Source organism: Lepidochelys kempii, chromosome 5, assembly GCF_965140285.1.
Source record: "Lepidochelys kempii isolate rLepKem1 chromosome 5, rLepKem1.hap1, whole genome shotgun sequence".
Classification (NCBI taxonomy): domain Eukaryota; kingdom Metazoa; phylum Chordata; order Testudines; family Cheloniidae; genus Lepidochelys; species Lepidochelys kempii.
The window spans coordinates 99,670,107-99,684,654 of record NC_136384.1 but is presented as its reverse complement, the minus strand read 5'-3'; the positions used below and the strand labels follow the sequence as shown (position 1 = coordinate 99,684,654).

At 39.2% G+C, this 14,548-nt stretch overlaps 1 protein-coding gene across 6 annotated transcripts in view; it reads left to right on the top strand.

Moving 5' to 3' along the window:
• SMC5 (structural maintenance of chromosomes 5) overlaps positions 1 to 14,548 on the top strand; it is a 74,894-nt gene that overhangs the window by 46,408 nt on the left and 13,938 nt on the right. For all 6 annotated transcript variants that reach the window (XR_012159078.2, XM_073345165.2, XM_073345164.1 and 3 more), the window contains 5 exons: positions 1,534 to 1,657; positions 4,355 to 4,477; positions 9,945 to 10,070; positions 12,825 to 12,920; positions 13,317 to 13,421. Coding sequence is in view for 5 of the 6 variants with exons in the window: in XM_073345165.2 (XP_073201266.1) it covers positions 1,534 to 1,657; positions 4,355 to 4,477; positions 9,945 to 10,070; positions 12,825 to 12,920; positions 13,317 to 13,421 (574 nt within the window). In the remaining variant the exon portion in view is untranslated. The remainder of the gene's footprint in view (positions 1 to 1,533; positions 1,658 to 4,354; positions 4,478 to 9,944; positions 10,071 to 12,824; positions 12,921 to 13,316; positions 13,422 to 14,548) is intronic.

Genomic DNA, 14,548 nt, shown 5'->3' with positions numbered 1-14,548 from the left:
AGGCCAAAATTTCCAAACTCTCCTCTGCAGTGAGAGCAATAATAGAAGATAAGTAGCTGTTTTTCATAAATTAATACATAGAACAGAAATTAAAGAAAACAGCCTTAACTCTTACTTAAAATGATGCAATGAACGGGGGGAAAATTGGTTTCATCTTGTTGGGAACACACACTTTTAAAACGCCTTAATTGTAATTATATCCTCATTGAATGATATCATTACAGGGTAGAGTTAGGGTTGTTTGAGTGTCTTAATTGTGCATTACTTGCCTTAACGTGTTCAGATTTCTTACAGGTGTAATCGTAATTCTGAATTTCTTGGGTTGAAAATGCTTGGTTTGGGGATACTTACAACATCCTTGTCATATTCTTTACTCTAAAATTAAGCCTAGTCTACACTTAAAACTTAGGTCAACCTAGCTTCATCACTCAGGCCTGTGAAAGTTTTTGCAGCCCTGTGTGATATAGTTAGGTTGACCTAACCCCCACTGTAGACACAGCTAGGTTGACAGAAGAATTCTTACATCAATCTAGCTACCGCCTCTCAGAGAGGTGGATTACCTACATCGACAGAAAAACCCCTTCTGTCAATGTAGGAAGCGTCTACACTACCATGCTCCGGCAGCACATCTGCAGCACCATAGTTGTGTGGCTGTAGCGTCTGTAGTGCAAACATACCCTTAGTGATACATACTCTCAACCTCAACAGTCAAAAGGCTCTTTATTACAGTATCTGATAGCTGTATAGTTATCATGTAGAAGAATCTAAGTTCTGGAATAGGATAAATTCAGTTTTGGGTTTGAAATGGTGTTCTAATCCATAGAGCAACATTATCACCTTTTTTGGAAAGCTGACCTGCATTTAGTCTGCTTACAGACAATAGAAAAAGGAAATGGAGGAAGAATGTAAGATTTGTTTTAGAACCATAATTAAGAGTGGTTTCAGAGTAACAGCCGTGTTAGTCTGTATTCGCAAAAAGAAAAGGAGTACTTGTGGCACCTTAGAGACTAACCAATTTATTTGAGCATAAGCTTTCGCGAGCTACAGCTCACTTCATCGGATGCATACTGTGGAAAGTGTAGAAGATCTTTTTATACACACAAAGCATGAAAAAATACCTCTCCCCACCCCACTCTCCTGCTGGTAATAGCTTTGTGTGTATAAAAAGATCTTCTACACTTTCCACAGTATGCATCCAATGAAGTGAGCTGTAGCTCACGAAAGCTTATGCTCAAATAAATTGGTTAGTCTCTAAGGTGCCACAAGTACTGCTTTTCTTTTTATAATTAAGAATGAGATCCCTTTTACAGATAACATTTTCTGCTGAATTTTTTTACAGAATCCTTTAGGATGGGAGGAGCAGGAAGTCAAGAGGCAGAAAAATAGATTTCCCCTTTTTCTTTATTTAGTAAGGGCAGTTGGACCTCTTCTAATTTTCAATGTATTCATTTATGATGGACCCTTTAGGATTAAGAACCTAGGTATCTCAGCATGATTTAATCAGTATTAATAATAAATTGTTTTCTTTCATAGTTTGAAACAGATGGAGCAAGATGCCATCAATCTAGAAGAGGAGTCTCAACAAACAAATGCCAGGATCAAAGAAATTAATATCCAAAAAGCAAAGCTTGTTACAGAATTAATGCAACTCATAAAGGTATGGCTCCTTCTTAGCTTTATACACATTTTTCCTTGTTGTGAGGGGCCTAGTATAGTTAAAAAATAAAAATAAAAAAGGGGGAGGGAGTAGAGCCTGCCTTAATAGTGGGAGGTGTTTTGAAATGTAGGTTTTTATTTTTAAAAGAGCTAAGTTTACTTCTGCTACATGAAGATGTGCTTCGGTTTGAACATAGCCCATATAAACTCTTTCCACTTTCTGTTGTTGGCATGCAGAGTTTACTACATGTGTACTTTAAATATTATAAACTGACTTGGATAAAAGCTGCCATCTTGCTGGCTTAAGAGGCTTCCAGCCCATGAAATTGCCTAGCAAACATATGTGCAGTATATAACCTTTTCACCAAATTTCTTCTATTACCATATACATTTTTAAATTAATTTTATTTTCCTTAGATCTCTTTCTTACCGTTACTTCTATATGAACATATTTTCTTGGTCCTACAAAAAATACCCTAGTTTATGATAATTAAAAAAGAATCTTTTCAGTATTTTTTTTCTAGTTTGTTTATTTTGTCTTTTTGACAGCACTTGTGCATGTTTCATTTGTGTTTCCTCTGCATAGTTAATTTGTCTACTTCAGGTGGGTTTTTCACACAGCACCTGAGACTACCCCGCCCTTCTTTACAAACTGTAAACTGCAATTGTAAAATCACAAAAATCAAGAAGGGGTCAGGTGCAGTAGCTGAAATTACTTTGAACTCAGGTTTTTAAAGAATGGACTCGTTTTCAATTTGTCTGTAGCCCTTCAATAATTTTAAACTCCTTGGAATAATGAATCAGTCATACATATTTTAAAATACTGTGAACACCTTTGTTGTTGTATAAATGGTAATGGCCACTTGTTTGGGAAAGGTAGAGAACCATAAAATAAAATCCTTAAGTTTTAATAATCAAAGTAGATATTCTTCCTGCTCCTTAATCATCTTCTTCAATTCCCAGGACTTTTTGGGGGACTGCTTATGCTAAATGGTCTCCTGTGAAAGCCTTCAGTTGTTTCCTACCACCTTTGGGGGTGAGTGTTTTTGTGGATACAGACTAACACAGCTACCCCTCTAATTCTTTTTTTGGGTGTTGCCTGTGAAATAATGCTGGTTCTATTGCACTGAGTAACCAGCGTTAAAAGAAGCTTCTGCTTACCATGTCAAACAGATGAGTTGTTTTGGAGTATATTGGTAAGCCCTGAATGGCAGAGGTTGGAGTCTTTCACGGATCATGTAGGGTCATCTGGCTGAAGCAGCTTCGAAAACCACAGAGAATTGCAGAAGATAACCAATTTTAAGGCACGGTGGGCCCCCAGGGTTCGCAAATTACTTTTAAAAAGTAATTTTGTATAGGTAATATGCTGTTATTAAGCAAATACTTTTTCAAAAGCAGTATTATTTTCATAAAAATTTTTCTAAATTAAAATTTTAAAATATCAATTTATAAGAACAGCATCGCACTCTAGGATGACTGTGTTTATCAGTCAACATACATGCTTCTTGGGTGCAGTTAGCGTTCCTCTGCTTCTCATACACAGCACAACTAAAGTGGCATGTACAGTTATAGACCAGTGAACACCCTGTGTGGAAGAGTATTTTATTCTTCTCCTCCCACTACCCCATAGCAAACTGGCTTTCTAATATACTTTCTATTCCTTAGCAATACAGATTGGAGGGTGTTTGATTGCCCAGCTGCATGGAAGAATAAAAAGAAAAGGAGTACTTGTGGCACTTTAGAGTACCACAAGTACTCCTTTTCTTTTTGCAAATACAGACTAACACAGCTGCTACTCTGAAACCTGGAAGAATGATAGTTGTTAATTACGGGTCACAGAAATGTATATGGATTATACAACAGTTTAGGCTACACAACCATCTCAGTACCGTGTTTCAAATGAACAGTAAAATTCTGAGCCAAATTAACAGGCTACTGCTATGTACTGTCTCTTTAAAGGAGTAGTGAGTGTTCAAGTGAGAAGGACTAGATACTGCAGAAAGAAGTTTTGGGGGGAGAACTTGGTGCTGGAAGGGTTGTTGAGGTCCTCCTGAAAAGAGTAACTGAATAGTGAAAGCCTGCATGCTTGTATGCTGGCTGTTGGTGTCAGGGCTGTGAGCTACCGCAGCATAGTATTCTAGGCAACCAGAGTTGCAAAGCAGGTGGTGAGTGTGAACTCCTTGCTGACCTGGGTGAACCCCAAAGTGTGACACAGTAAGTAATTGGTTTTTCCCTCTTTTTGTTGCAGAACTTTAGCTCTTGTTTTCCCCTTAAATAGCTGTAACCTTTAAAAATTGTACACTTTTTTCAAATAATATAATCTTTCTTAGGTTTTTTAATAAGTTACTTCACAATTTTTGTAACTTTAAAGCAGAGGATTTTCCTAGATGTTGTTTACATAACCTTCACAGCTGTAAGTAATGTTAAAAAAACAAATCTGTATGTTTAGTTGCACATCCCACACACCAGCAAAGCTCTGCTTTTTCTACAAAACAAATCAGACGTTTAGCAAACACCTTGCTGCTTCAAGAAACAGACTGAAAACAGAACTGGGCTGGAGAGCTGAATCTGGAGTCCAGAACTTCGTTTAAAAATTGATATCTTGTAATCTGGTTTGTAAAGCCTGATGCTGCTGACAATATCAGTTTTGAGTGTTTCATGACAAAAGAGAGATGATTTTTTGTGTTTTGCTCTGCAGAATTGCATAACATTGAACATCCTCAAAGTGGATTTGGTTCTTCAGAGCACTACAGTGAATTCCAAGAAGAATAGACTAGAATCTGATTATAAAGCAGCAACTGTACAACTAAGAGCTTTAGAGGTAAGCTTTGTTTTTTATTTCTCAGTGTATTGGTAAATCAACTTTGAAAACACACTTTTTGCCCGGAAGCCTCCCCACTCAGGAATGGGCTGCTTCTGTTCCCTTTCTTAATAAAAGGTATCTCTACTCCTGATGCTAAGGTTTTTGTGCTTTCCGAAGCTTGCATCAGTTCTCTAGTCCCTTTTCCTTCCAGGTGAAAAGGAGCTTTGCTTCCCCATGATAACCAAGATGGCTATCTCTTCTGTGAAGATGTGCCCTAAGCATTTTAAACAGTGTGAAGCTGGCATAATATCCTGCATAGCCCAATCTGTCATTTAGAAATGTCATTTTCCTCCAGTGAGTAGCTCCAGTTGGGACCAATCTCCCAGAACTGACACTTGGTAGTGGACTGACCCAAATGGGACATGTCAGGGTCCTGATGAAGATCTGGAGGAAAGCACATTCAAGTAGGATAGGGCTGAGACCCTAGTTCTCCATAGCTGTTTTCCTTATCCCTTTTATTAAACTCCTGCCTTTGGGGAGGCCTAGTGGAATGAGTAGGAACAAGTTTCTTCCCCATTGCCATTTCTCTTACACTGTGACTTTTAAATGTTAGGAAGTAGTGTACTAAATGTTCCACATAAACTAATTTTATGGAGGAATTTAGCATATATGGTAGACATGAGAAGTTTCATAATTTCTGGTTTGATTCTGCAAGTAAAAAACTCCATTTCCTGGCAGTGAGAATTTGGGTGTGCAAGAGGGGTCTATATTTTCAGTTCACCTGTGACCTGAATCAGCATCACTTGTTGGACAACTTCATATAGCAGAAAAGTTGAAATAATAAAATAAAGCTTTCAAGAAACTACAGGCAAAGGTACAGAGACTGGTGCACAGAAGAAGTAATTAGTATGAGGTGTTACAGAAATTATGTAGTGAAACTAAATTAAAACCTACACATTATGATTAAACATAAAATTAATTGTCAAACAATCAACAAAGACAGCCACAGATCACGTTACTCTTGCTACCATTAGTGAAGATCAGAGCAGGGGACAATTAAAAAAAAAAAAAAAAAAACCAAACCAGTGGCGCCTGCAGCCATATGCACGTTACACATGGTGCGTACCATTGGTGGGGTAGAGCTGCTCTGGTGCCAGGCACCCCAACCTGAGTGACACTGGAACACTGCACAGTGGCTCACAATGCCACTCTGAAATTTGACTCTGTCATGATGGAGGGGTGGATGGGCCAAACTTGAGTGGTGCTGTGCTGAGTTAAAGTGAGAGTGGTTCAATTCTGCATACCATGTGAAAAATTTCTGGTGGTACCCCTGGGAGAAACTGAACTCTTGCTAACATTGCATTTATTAATAATGTTTCTCTTATTAAAAGTTGTTAGTCTTTAAAATATGGTTATAAGACTTGAATGGCCCACAAAACCCAATTCACTCCCTCTTCCTGAGGAAAGAGGGCTGCATATGTTCATGTGTGAGTTGTCAGCACTGGGATTCCGTGGGAATAGCAGCACATTGGGTGTATTTTAGACACTTGGATTGAAAGGCATTTTCCTTCCCAACGTGTGTGCTTCAGAATGTGTCACGTTAGTAGCAACAGATTTGTGGGGTTTTTTGTTTGTCATGGCAGCTCAAGTCAGAACCTTAGTATTATTTTAACAACTTTTTGTAATTAATTTGTCTAATGAGCATGAGAAGCAAATGTGTGTTTATGACCCATATTGAACAGTAGGGAGGATTGTTAGCCCCATCTGCTCATTACATAATTGGCACAGTCGCCTTTGTGTTTATGATGATTGTAAGAGATTTGCTAATTGTCTTGCTTTGATAGCTTGTTAATTTTTAGGTTCATTTGGTGTAATTTTTTTAAATGATTGCTATTAAACTCTGTATGTATGTTGTTGTTTTTTCTTTTAGGCCAAGTTTGAAGAAAATGCAAATTCTGTTTTCCTTCTGTATGAATTGCCCATCTTTAATTATTTAAATACTGTCACTAAGAATGCATTCAAACACACATTCATGAGAAAATATTGGCTACTGGCTACTATATTTTCTTTGACTAGTTTCTCATTTCCCACAAAACCAATTGCACTCCTTACGAATGTAGAATGTGAGAGGGTTCTAGTATCCAGTAGCGTGCCTTTCATTAGCTATGTCTTAGCTCCACTCTAGCATAGACTAACCCACTGCCCAGACTAAACTCTCTCTCTTCCTGAATTAGTTCTTATATTGTCAGCTGAAATAACAGTAACACATAGGTCACTCTAAGCCTTCTCCCTTAAACTAGAATTTCCCTCTAGGACCTATCTATTCTAGACAGTAATTCCCTGTGCCCAGAGGGGCGTGCCCAAAGGGGCACATCCCTTATATCCAGGATGGGATTAACTGTACTTGCCAAATGTTAGCATTTCCATGAAGTATTTGAACACATAATAACTGGATGGGCCTATAGAAGGTTCCACATGTACGTACTTATATACATACATAAGGGTGTGTGAGGAAAATATCCATCTCATGTGGATATGATAGCCATGTAATAAATATCAGTCATGTGATAAATGAATTCATTACATACATTTGAGTGCCTCACCTACCTACTCATCCGTTTATCCTGGTATTTATTCTAACAGTTATAGCCCAGAACAGCTTCAAACACCTGCTTTTTTTCTTTTTAAAAAAATCAGCCTGCCCCAATATGTTTCCTCCTCTTCCCAGATACATGTGTTCCCCCAAAACTGCAGCTGCCCAATGGCTAGAACAGGCAAAATTCAGCCCTGTGTCTAAAAACATCACATTAAGGTCTTTTTCATGCAGCCCTGTGGGGTTATAAATGGGAGCTTCTAGCCTTTCATTATCAGAGATGACAGACTATAAAATTGACATTTTTATGTACAGAAAAGTGATATGTCATTTTCACAGGTTCTTTTGGCTTCTTTTGAACCCTGTATGTTTGGACTCATGGTAATGAAGGCAATTGGCTTTTAAAGTATTGGGATACAAAAAATAGTCCCAGTTACATTTTGAAAACTCGTTAAAATGTTCCTAAATATTTTTCTGTAATAAATAGCATGAATAAACAAATAGTGGAGCAGGTGTGGTGAGGTATGTAGGTTTTATTGACACTTATTTAGAGTGACCTGTGTAACTCATTTTTGGCTTGTGAGTAATTGAGCCATCCCAAACTTGTGACAATAAGTTTTATGCTAAACCACACCATCATGAATTCTTTCTTTCTGTCTATATGCACACACTGTTAATATTTAAAAAAAAAAAGAAAATTTAACACATTAGAGAAATCAAATGTTCAAAACTGAAAAAGGGTAGAATTAATGACAAGATGTTCCAGTTATTTGTGCTTTAAAAATACCTACATAGGGGGTTGAAAATTCCATCTTTTCTCCTGTGCTGCTGCTTTAAAATGGGTTGTTTTTATATCATTATAAAATACCTGTTCAAACTGGGTAGTTCTTTACAACTTTATATATGCAGCCTTTAATGTCTGTCTTGATTTTTTTCAGTCACAAGACTTTAAAATAGTAGTCAGGCCTTGTTTGATTTTTAAGTTGCAATGAGATCTACAAAACAAGCCTAGTTTTCAGAAATTTAGTACAGAAACTTTAAAATTCTGACTATTAAAAGCTGAATGGACTAACATTCAGGGTAACTTTTATATGGTCCTCAGGTATACAAACGACAGAGCTTGATATGATCCAGAGTCTCAAACCAAACTAGCACTGAATTAATTTAAAAAGCCTAGTATGAATGTTTTAAGATGCTGATTTAAACTTTCATAACTTTAGAACTGTTAAACTAATGTTATTAAAATTTATTTTGTCCTTAAATGGAAGGTCTCTAACTCTGTGGGTATTTTTATATTTTGTGGTTTTATTGCACCTTTTTCTGAAGATACCAAAGCACTTTAGAAAAATGTATTAAATCTCACAACACCTCTTTAAGGATGATAGAGAAGTATGATTTCCATTTTACAGAAGGTGAAACAGGCACAATGAGGTTAACTTTCCCAACTTTGTCTAACTTCAGAAATACTGAACCACTTTTGTCCGTAAAGCAGCCAAGTTTGCACGTTATGCAGGTGAACGCTTCTGCTCAGGCCTTATGGGATATGTTTTTGTCATCCGTCCATCCCATCCCATCCTGTGGTCCCGTCCCTCCCGGCCCCTCCAACACACACACCTCCAAGTGCAGAGCCTAAATGTTTGAACATATATTACACATGCTTTGGGAAGAAAATCTACTCCTTTGGACTGATAACCTAGCGTAGAAAATTTCAGTCAAAAAATATTTATGCCAAACTCTCGAACGTCTGTAAGAACTGAGGATGCGTTTGTCTTAATTTATAGCTATTACTACTACTACTGTTGTATTATTTAGAACAGTGATATGAATTAATCTAATTACATTGACAGAGTTACTTAAACAAGTTTTATTGTCAGTACCTATAGGGTGGGCAGTATATTTTTAAAATATGAACACACACTTCATCCAGTAGAATATACAAGTATTGAGTCTTTACTTAACTGTATACATTTTAAAACATTTTTGGTCCCATTTTTGTCCATGTGATTCCTGGTTTATGTAGGGGCGTAAATGTGTGAAAATTGGATGTAACTGACCATTTGTGCTTTCAACAAAAGTGAAAACAAGATCTTAGTCCCTGCCCCAAGGAGTTTACAGTCTAAAGATGTTCTAGATTTGATTGATAGATACATGTAGCACTGTTTTTCTAAATTTGCTCTTAGTCATTACTGTGAAACTGTTACTTTGTATCTTTTGCCTGTAATAGTAAAGGTAGCATATCAGAGATGAAGAGAAGTACATTATTTCCTATTTAACATACAGCTAATCTGTTTGTATAGTTTCAACTGAAATATTCCTCGTAATGCAAATCCTATTTACTAGATGGCTCTGTTATATCTAGTAGAAAAACTAGTGCTAGTTGGGAGGCATGATACAAAATAAAGAAACCCTGCGATAGTCCATCTTTTCCACCACCAAATTTTAAAGCAGAGATCTACATCTGGACCTAGGCAGAGATCAAAACCGTGGCTCTCTTTGTGAAAAACACATTCATATATTTTACAATTGTGCACTCAGTTTGATCCATTCACTCAGATCTGCCATCCCTTTTGTTTAAAAAAAAAAAAAAATTTAAAAAGCCAGAAGAAGATTGTTTTTTGAAAGGAGGGATTATTTTCAACCTCTGTAAACAATCTGCTATGATTTCACAAACCTTCTCTCTGAATCTGACATGATTACATCCAGTATGCTGGTTCTAAGGGTGATGGTGAAGTTGGAGTGTGTGAAATTGATCACTTTTGTCATTAAACTTTCTTCTGTAGTTCCCTCTCTCTAGGACTTCATGCAGGGTCACAGATTGATTGACTGTAACTGAAGGCAGTGGAGTTTTCTTTAAAATAAAACAACTTTTTATTTTAATTTCTTCTATACTAGCAACAAGTTTCTGACCTGGGTGAAAAAAAACGTGTTCTTTTGGAGAAGTGCAAGGGACTGATGAGGAAAGCTAGACAGGCGTGTAATCTCAGCCCTGATCAAGAAATTCCAAAAGATTTTCAGACTGTAAGTATTAAAAACAAAAGGCCACATTTTTATAAGGATGTAATGGCATAACATGAGGAGATACTTTCACTAGCTAAGACCGTTTTAGTGCACCTGCACCTAAAGCAAGGTAGTCCGTTTGTGAAAGCTAGATGGTGAGTTTCCAATTTCTCCTTGCTTCCTGCCCCAGGTTCTTACAGTTGTGGAGTACAAGACAGAGCAAGCACTTCCTCTTCCCCTTACGGGCTCTACCCTGCCTTTCTATGCCTTCTGCTTATTGGCCTGATCCAAAGCCCATTGAAGTCAAGTAGATCTTTCAGTTGATGTCAGTGGGCTTTGAATCAGGCCACTCGATCCCTGTTCTGATCCTCAGGTTAATTTCTTCCCTGACGACTTTAAGGGGCAAGTGCACCCCCGTTTTCAAAATCCTTGTTATATATCTTTGTAATTCTGCCCAAACAAACAAAGCCCACTTCTCAGTAAAATAAATCTGGAGTTTGTAAGACATGTTCATTTGGAAGTATGTTGAGACAAAATATGTTGGGAAAAATGTCATTTGGTGACCAGAAAATATTTTAAACACCATAACTTGAAAATTTATTAAAAGTAGGAAAAATTTTAAGAGAGATTCTATCCTGGGATGAATTGTGTGCGTAATATGAGTTTTCCAAGGGGGATATTGGGAGTAATAGGTTTGAAAATCAAAAAGAGTACTCAGATAAGTGGCCCAATTTTCAAAAATGTTGAACATCCAAAAGCTCCAGTTAAAGTTTTGGACACAGAACAGAGTTAGAACCCTTCTATAACCTGAACTTTGGACGTTCTATTGATTGATTGTTTGCACTATCTTCCACCTGTTCCAGTTGCTGTAGTCCAGGGGTGGGCAAACAATGGTCCCCGGGCCAGATCCGTCCCATCAGGGCTTTGGATCCAGCCCACGGGATTGCCACCCCCATGGTGCAGCAGGGCAAAGGCAGGCCCCCTGCCTGCCCTGATTCCATGCTGCTCCTGGAAGCAGCCGGCACCACGTCCCTGTGGCCCTTGGGGGAAGAGGGAGGCACAGGGCACTATGCGCTACCCTCGCCTGTGGTACCTCCCCCGAAGCTCCCTTTGGCTGCGGTTCCCAGGAGCGGCGCAGGACCAGGGCAGGCACGGAGCCTTCCTTAGCCCCGCTGCATGCCGCTGCCACCTGGGAGCCACTCCAGGTAAGCCCAACCCCCTGCCCTGAGCCCCCTGCTGCATACCAACCCCCTGCCGCACCCCTCCTGCACCCCAACCCCTTGCCCTGAGCCCCCTGCCACACCCCGCACCTCACCCTACACCCCCTCCCACGCTCCAACCTCCTACCCCAGCCCTCCATTCATGGCCTTGCATACAATTTCCCCACCCAGATGTGGCCCCTGGGCCAAAAAGTTTGCCCACCCCTGCTGTAGTCCCCCCATCTGCTGCTGGCCTTACTTTTCCTGCCCACAGTGCTCTGCTACAGCCTTCCCTCCCTTTGTTTTTACCTTCCCTATCTCCTCTCTATCGGCCTATTGCCTCTTTTTGTCTGTCCTTTCCTCCATTCTTTCTTCTTATTAACTCTCTTCTCCTTCCTCCAGTTCCCCCTTAATGCCACCTCTACCTTTTCCTTCACTTTAAAATCATCCTGATATAAATGCTTTAAAAAATACGTGCTAGTAAGTTTTCTTGAATGTTCTTCTTGTCTCTGACCTCTCCACCCTGCATGCTACCTAGGCCTTTCTGTTTTGTCTTCCCTCGTTACGTCAAGTATTCATTATGATTTCTTCTGGGCCGGAAGTGTATGTTTGTCTGGGAAGTACCTCTCTCCAAAGAAGTTTCCCTTTTTCTTTATTTTTTTCTTCTATCCTCCACCTAACTCCTTTATCTGTCGTTTGCTTATGCTTCTCTAAAGTAAGACTTGGTCTTGCAAAACCTTACTTGTATGAGTACATTTACTTCAATATAAAGAACTGTTCATGTAAGGATTTGCATGATCATTGTGCCCTTAAATTGTCATCTTCTCAAGAATAGGGACCATGTCTGTAAAGCAGGTGCTATATAAACTTAACTACCGCTCCACCCACACCGAACTCTCTCCCCTCAGGAATTAAGTAGTGTTTTAAGTTTAGTTAATTTTTTACACTGTTATGAAAACTGGTATATCCCATGATCACAAAAAGGTTTTTCCTTGTTGTTTATTCTATATACACAATAGGGGAGGGGGAGAATTTGTCTGGTTAATTAATCAAAACTCCCACTTTAAAGGAAAGAAATTTGGGTCAGATTCTCCTTCCTTTTCCAGTTTAGGCAACATGAAAGGCCCAGAGCCTGGATGTATCTGGCCAGCCGAGTAGGGCTGTGTAGGGAAGCTCTCATCTGGCATAGCCACCTCCTATGCTACTGTCCAGTTTCTAGATGCATGACCAGAGTGCCACTGCACTCCACCAGTTCTCAACTAGTGGGGCTCTTGTGGACCATTGCCAGGTGAGATAAGTTAGAGCCGCTGCACCAGGGTTGGGGCTATACCTGCACAGGCAGAGAATTAGGGAGCCATAGTTAGCTTCCCAACGGCCCTCCCCCGTCCCCCCCCCACACCAAGCACTTCTCAGGGGAGAATTTAGCCACTTAAATTTAAATGGATTGTGTCTTAATAAAGTGATCTAGCGACTAGCAGTGTTCTTGGTTGTCCAATTTCTTGCAACTTTTTAGTCATATTTCAAGCCTCTCTCAACATTAAACTATCTAATGAATAAATTGTTTTTCTTCTTGTAGGCATTCCAAGACCTTCCAAGCACATTGGATGAAATCGATGCTTTACTGAATGAAGAGAAATCAAGAGCCTCCTGCTTCACAGGCCTAAATGCTTCAGTATGTTTCCTGCAGTACTGTACTTGCTTCCCACTCTGTACTAGAACTCTTGATAATAATTAGCTAGACAGCAGGATCAATGTGCTATAAATGCCAGATCTGACTCTGTTAGAATTTTAAGTAGGTTCTTCCAAAGGAACAGCATGTTCTCTGCCTTTTGTTTAGAGAAAAATAGTTGGGTTAACCTGAAATACAACAATGGCTTAGTTGCTCTTTGCTTTAAAGAGACAAGTGTGTCCTGTTCAATGTATAAACAGTGCATACACTACTTAGTTATATGTAAACAAGGGCAGTGTTTACATATGTGTATTTTACTGTTAAGATTTGAATTGACAAATATCTATTTTGTCAATTTGAAATACTGTATTTTTGAAGGATGATGCTTTTTCCTGACAGGTTGTTGAAGAATATAATAGAAGGGCACAAGAAATACAGCAAGTAACGGAGGAACTAGAGGAAAAGAAAAACGAATTGGAGAGCTATAGGCAAAACATTTCACAGGTAATATATGAAATCATTACTGTAGTATAATTAATGTAGGAGAAACATAAATGGGTATATACTTCCATTAAAATGCACCATATTCATTTTAAAAGATATTTCAAGTTTTGATGCTAAGAAAAATGAAATGTTGGCAATTGCTGTATGCAGTAGTGTTGTAGCCATGTTGGTCCCAGGATGTTGGAGGGACAAGGTGGATAAGGTAATATCTTTTATTGGACCAACTTCTGTTGGTGAAAGAGACAAGCTTTCAAGCTTACACAAAGCTCTTCTTCAGGTCTGGGAAACTAAGGGCTTGTCTACACTGGTGCTTTACAGCACTGCAGCTTTCTCGCTCGGGTGTGAAAAAACATCCCCCTAAGCGCAGCAAGTTTCAGTGCTGTAAAGCACCAGTGTAGACAGTGCACCAGCGCTGGGAGCCGCACTCCCACCGCTGAGAGCTACGTCCCTCGTGGAGGTGGGTTTTTTAGAGCACCAGGAGAGCTCTCTCCCAGCACTCTGCAGCAGCGCTTTAATGGTGCCAGTGTAGACTGGTGCTGTTAAATCAAGGCGGAACAGTTTGTTAATTTAGCATAAGCAGTTAACACACATTTTAAGGGACCATTCAAGGTAAAGTGGCCTGTTAACACCCCTCCAGTCATAGGGAGGAAAGGAAGTGGGGGAAGTAGCTGGGGGTGGCGGGTGTTAGCGGGTTACAGATTGTTATAATGAGCCATAAATCAAGTGTCTCAGTTCATTCCATGATTTTTAGTATCTAGCAAAGTTTTATGAATTTAAAGTCCCAGGCTCATCTCTTCAAAGTGTTGTGCAGGTTTCCTTTGTTGATGAGGACTGATAGGTGAGATACAGAGTGACTGCTTTGTGAAAAGTGTTCACCCACAGATGATAGGGTGTTTTTATCTTTTTATCATTTGCCTGTGAGAGCTCATTACAGAGCATACTGGTTTTCTGGTTTCACCCAAATAGTTGCTATTGGGGCATTTAGTGCACTGGTGAGGTTTTCCACATGTGATAGGCATGTCTAGGACCCATAGTTCTTGAAAGGTGTGTCTAGGACCCATGGTTCTTGAAAGGTGTTTTGCAGGGGGTGTTGATCATTGTAGCAGTGCAGATGTGTGTGCAGGTTT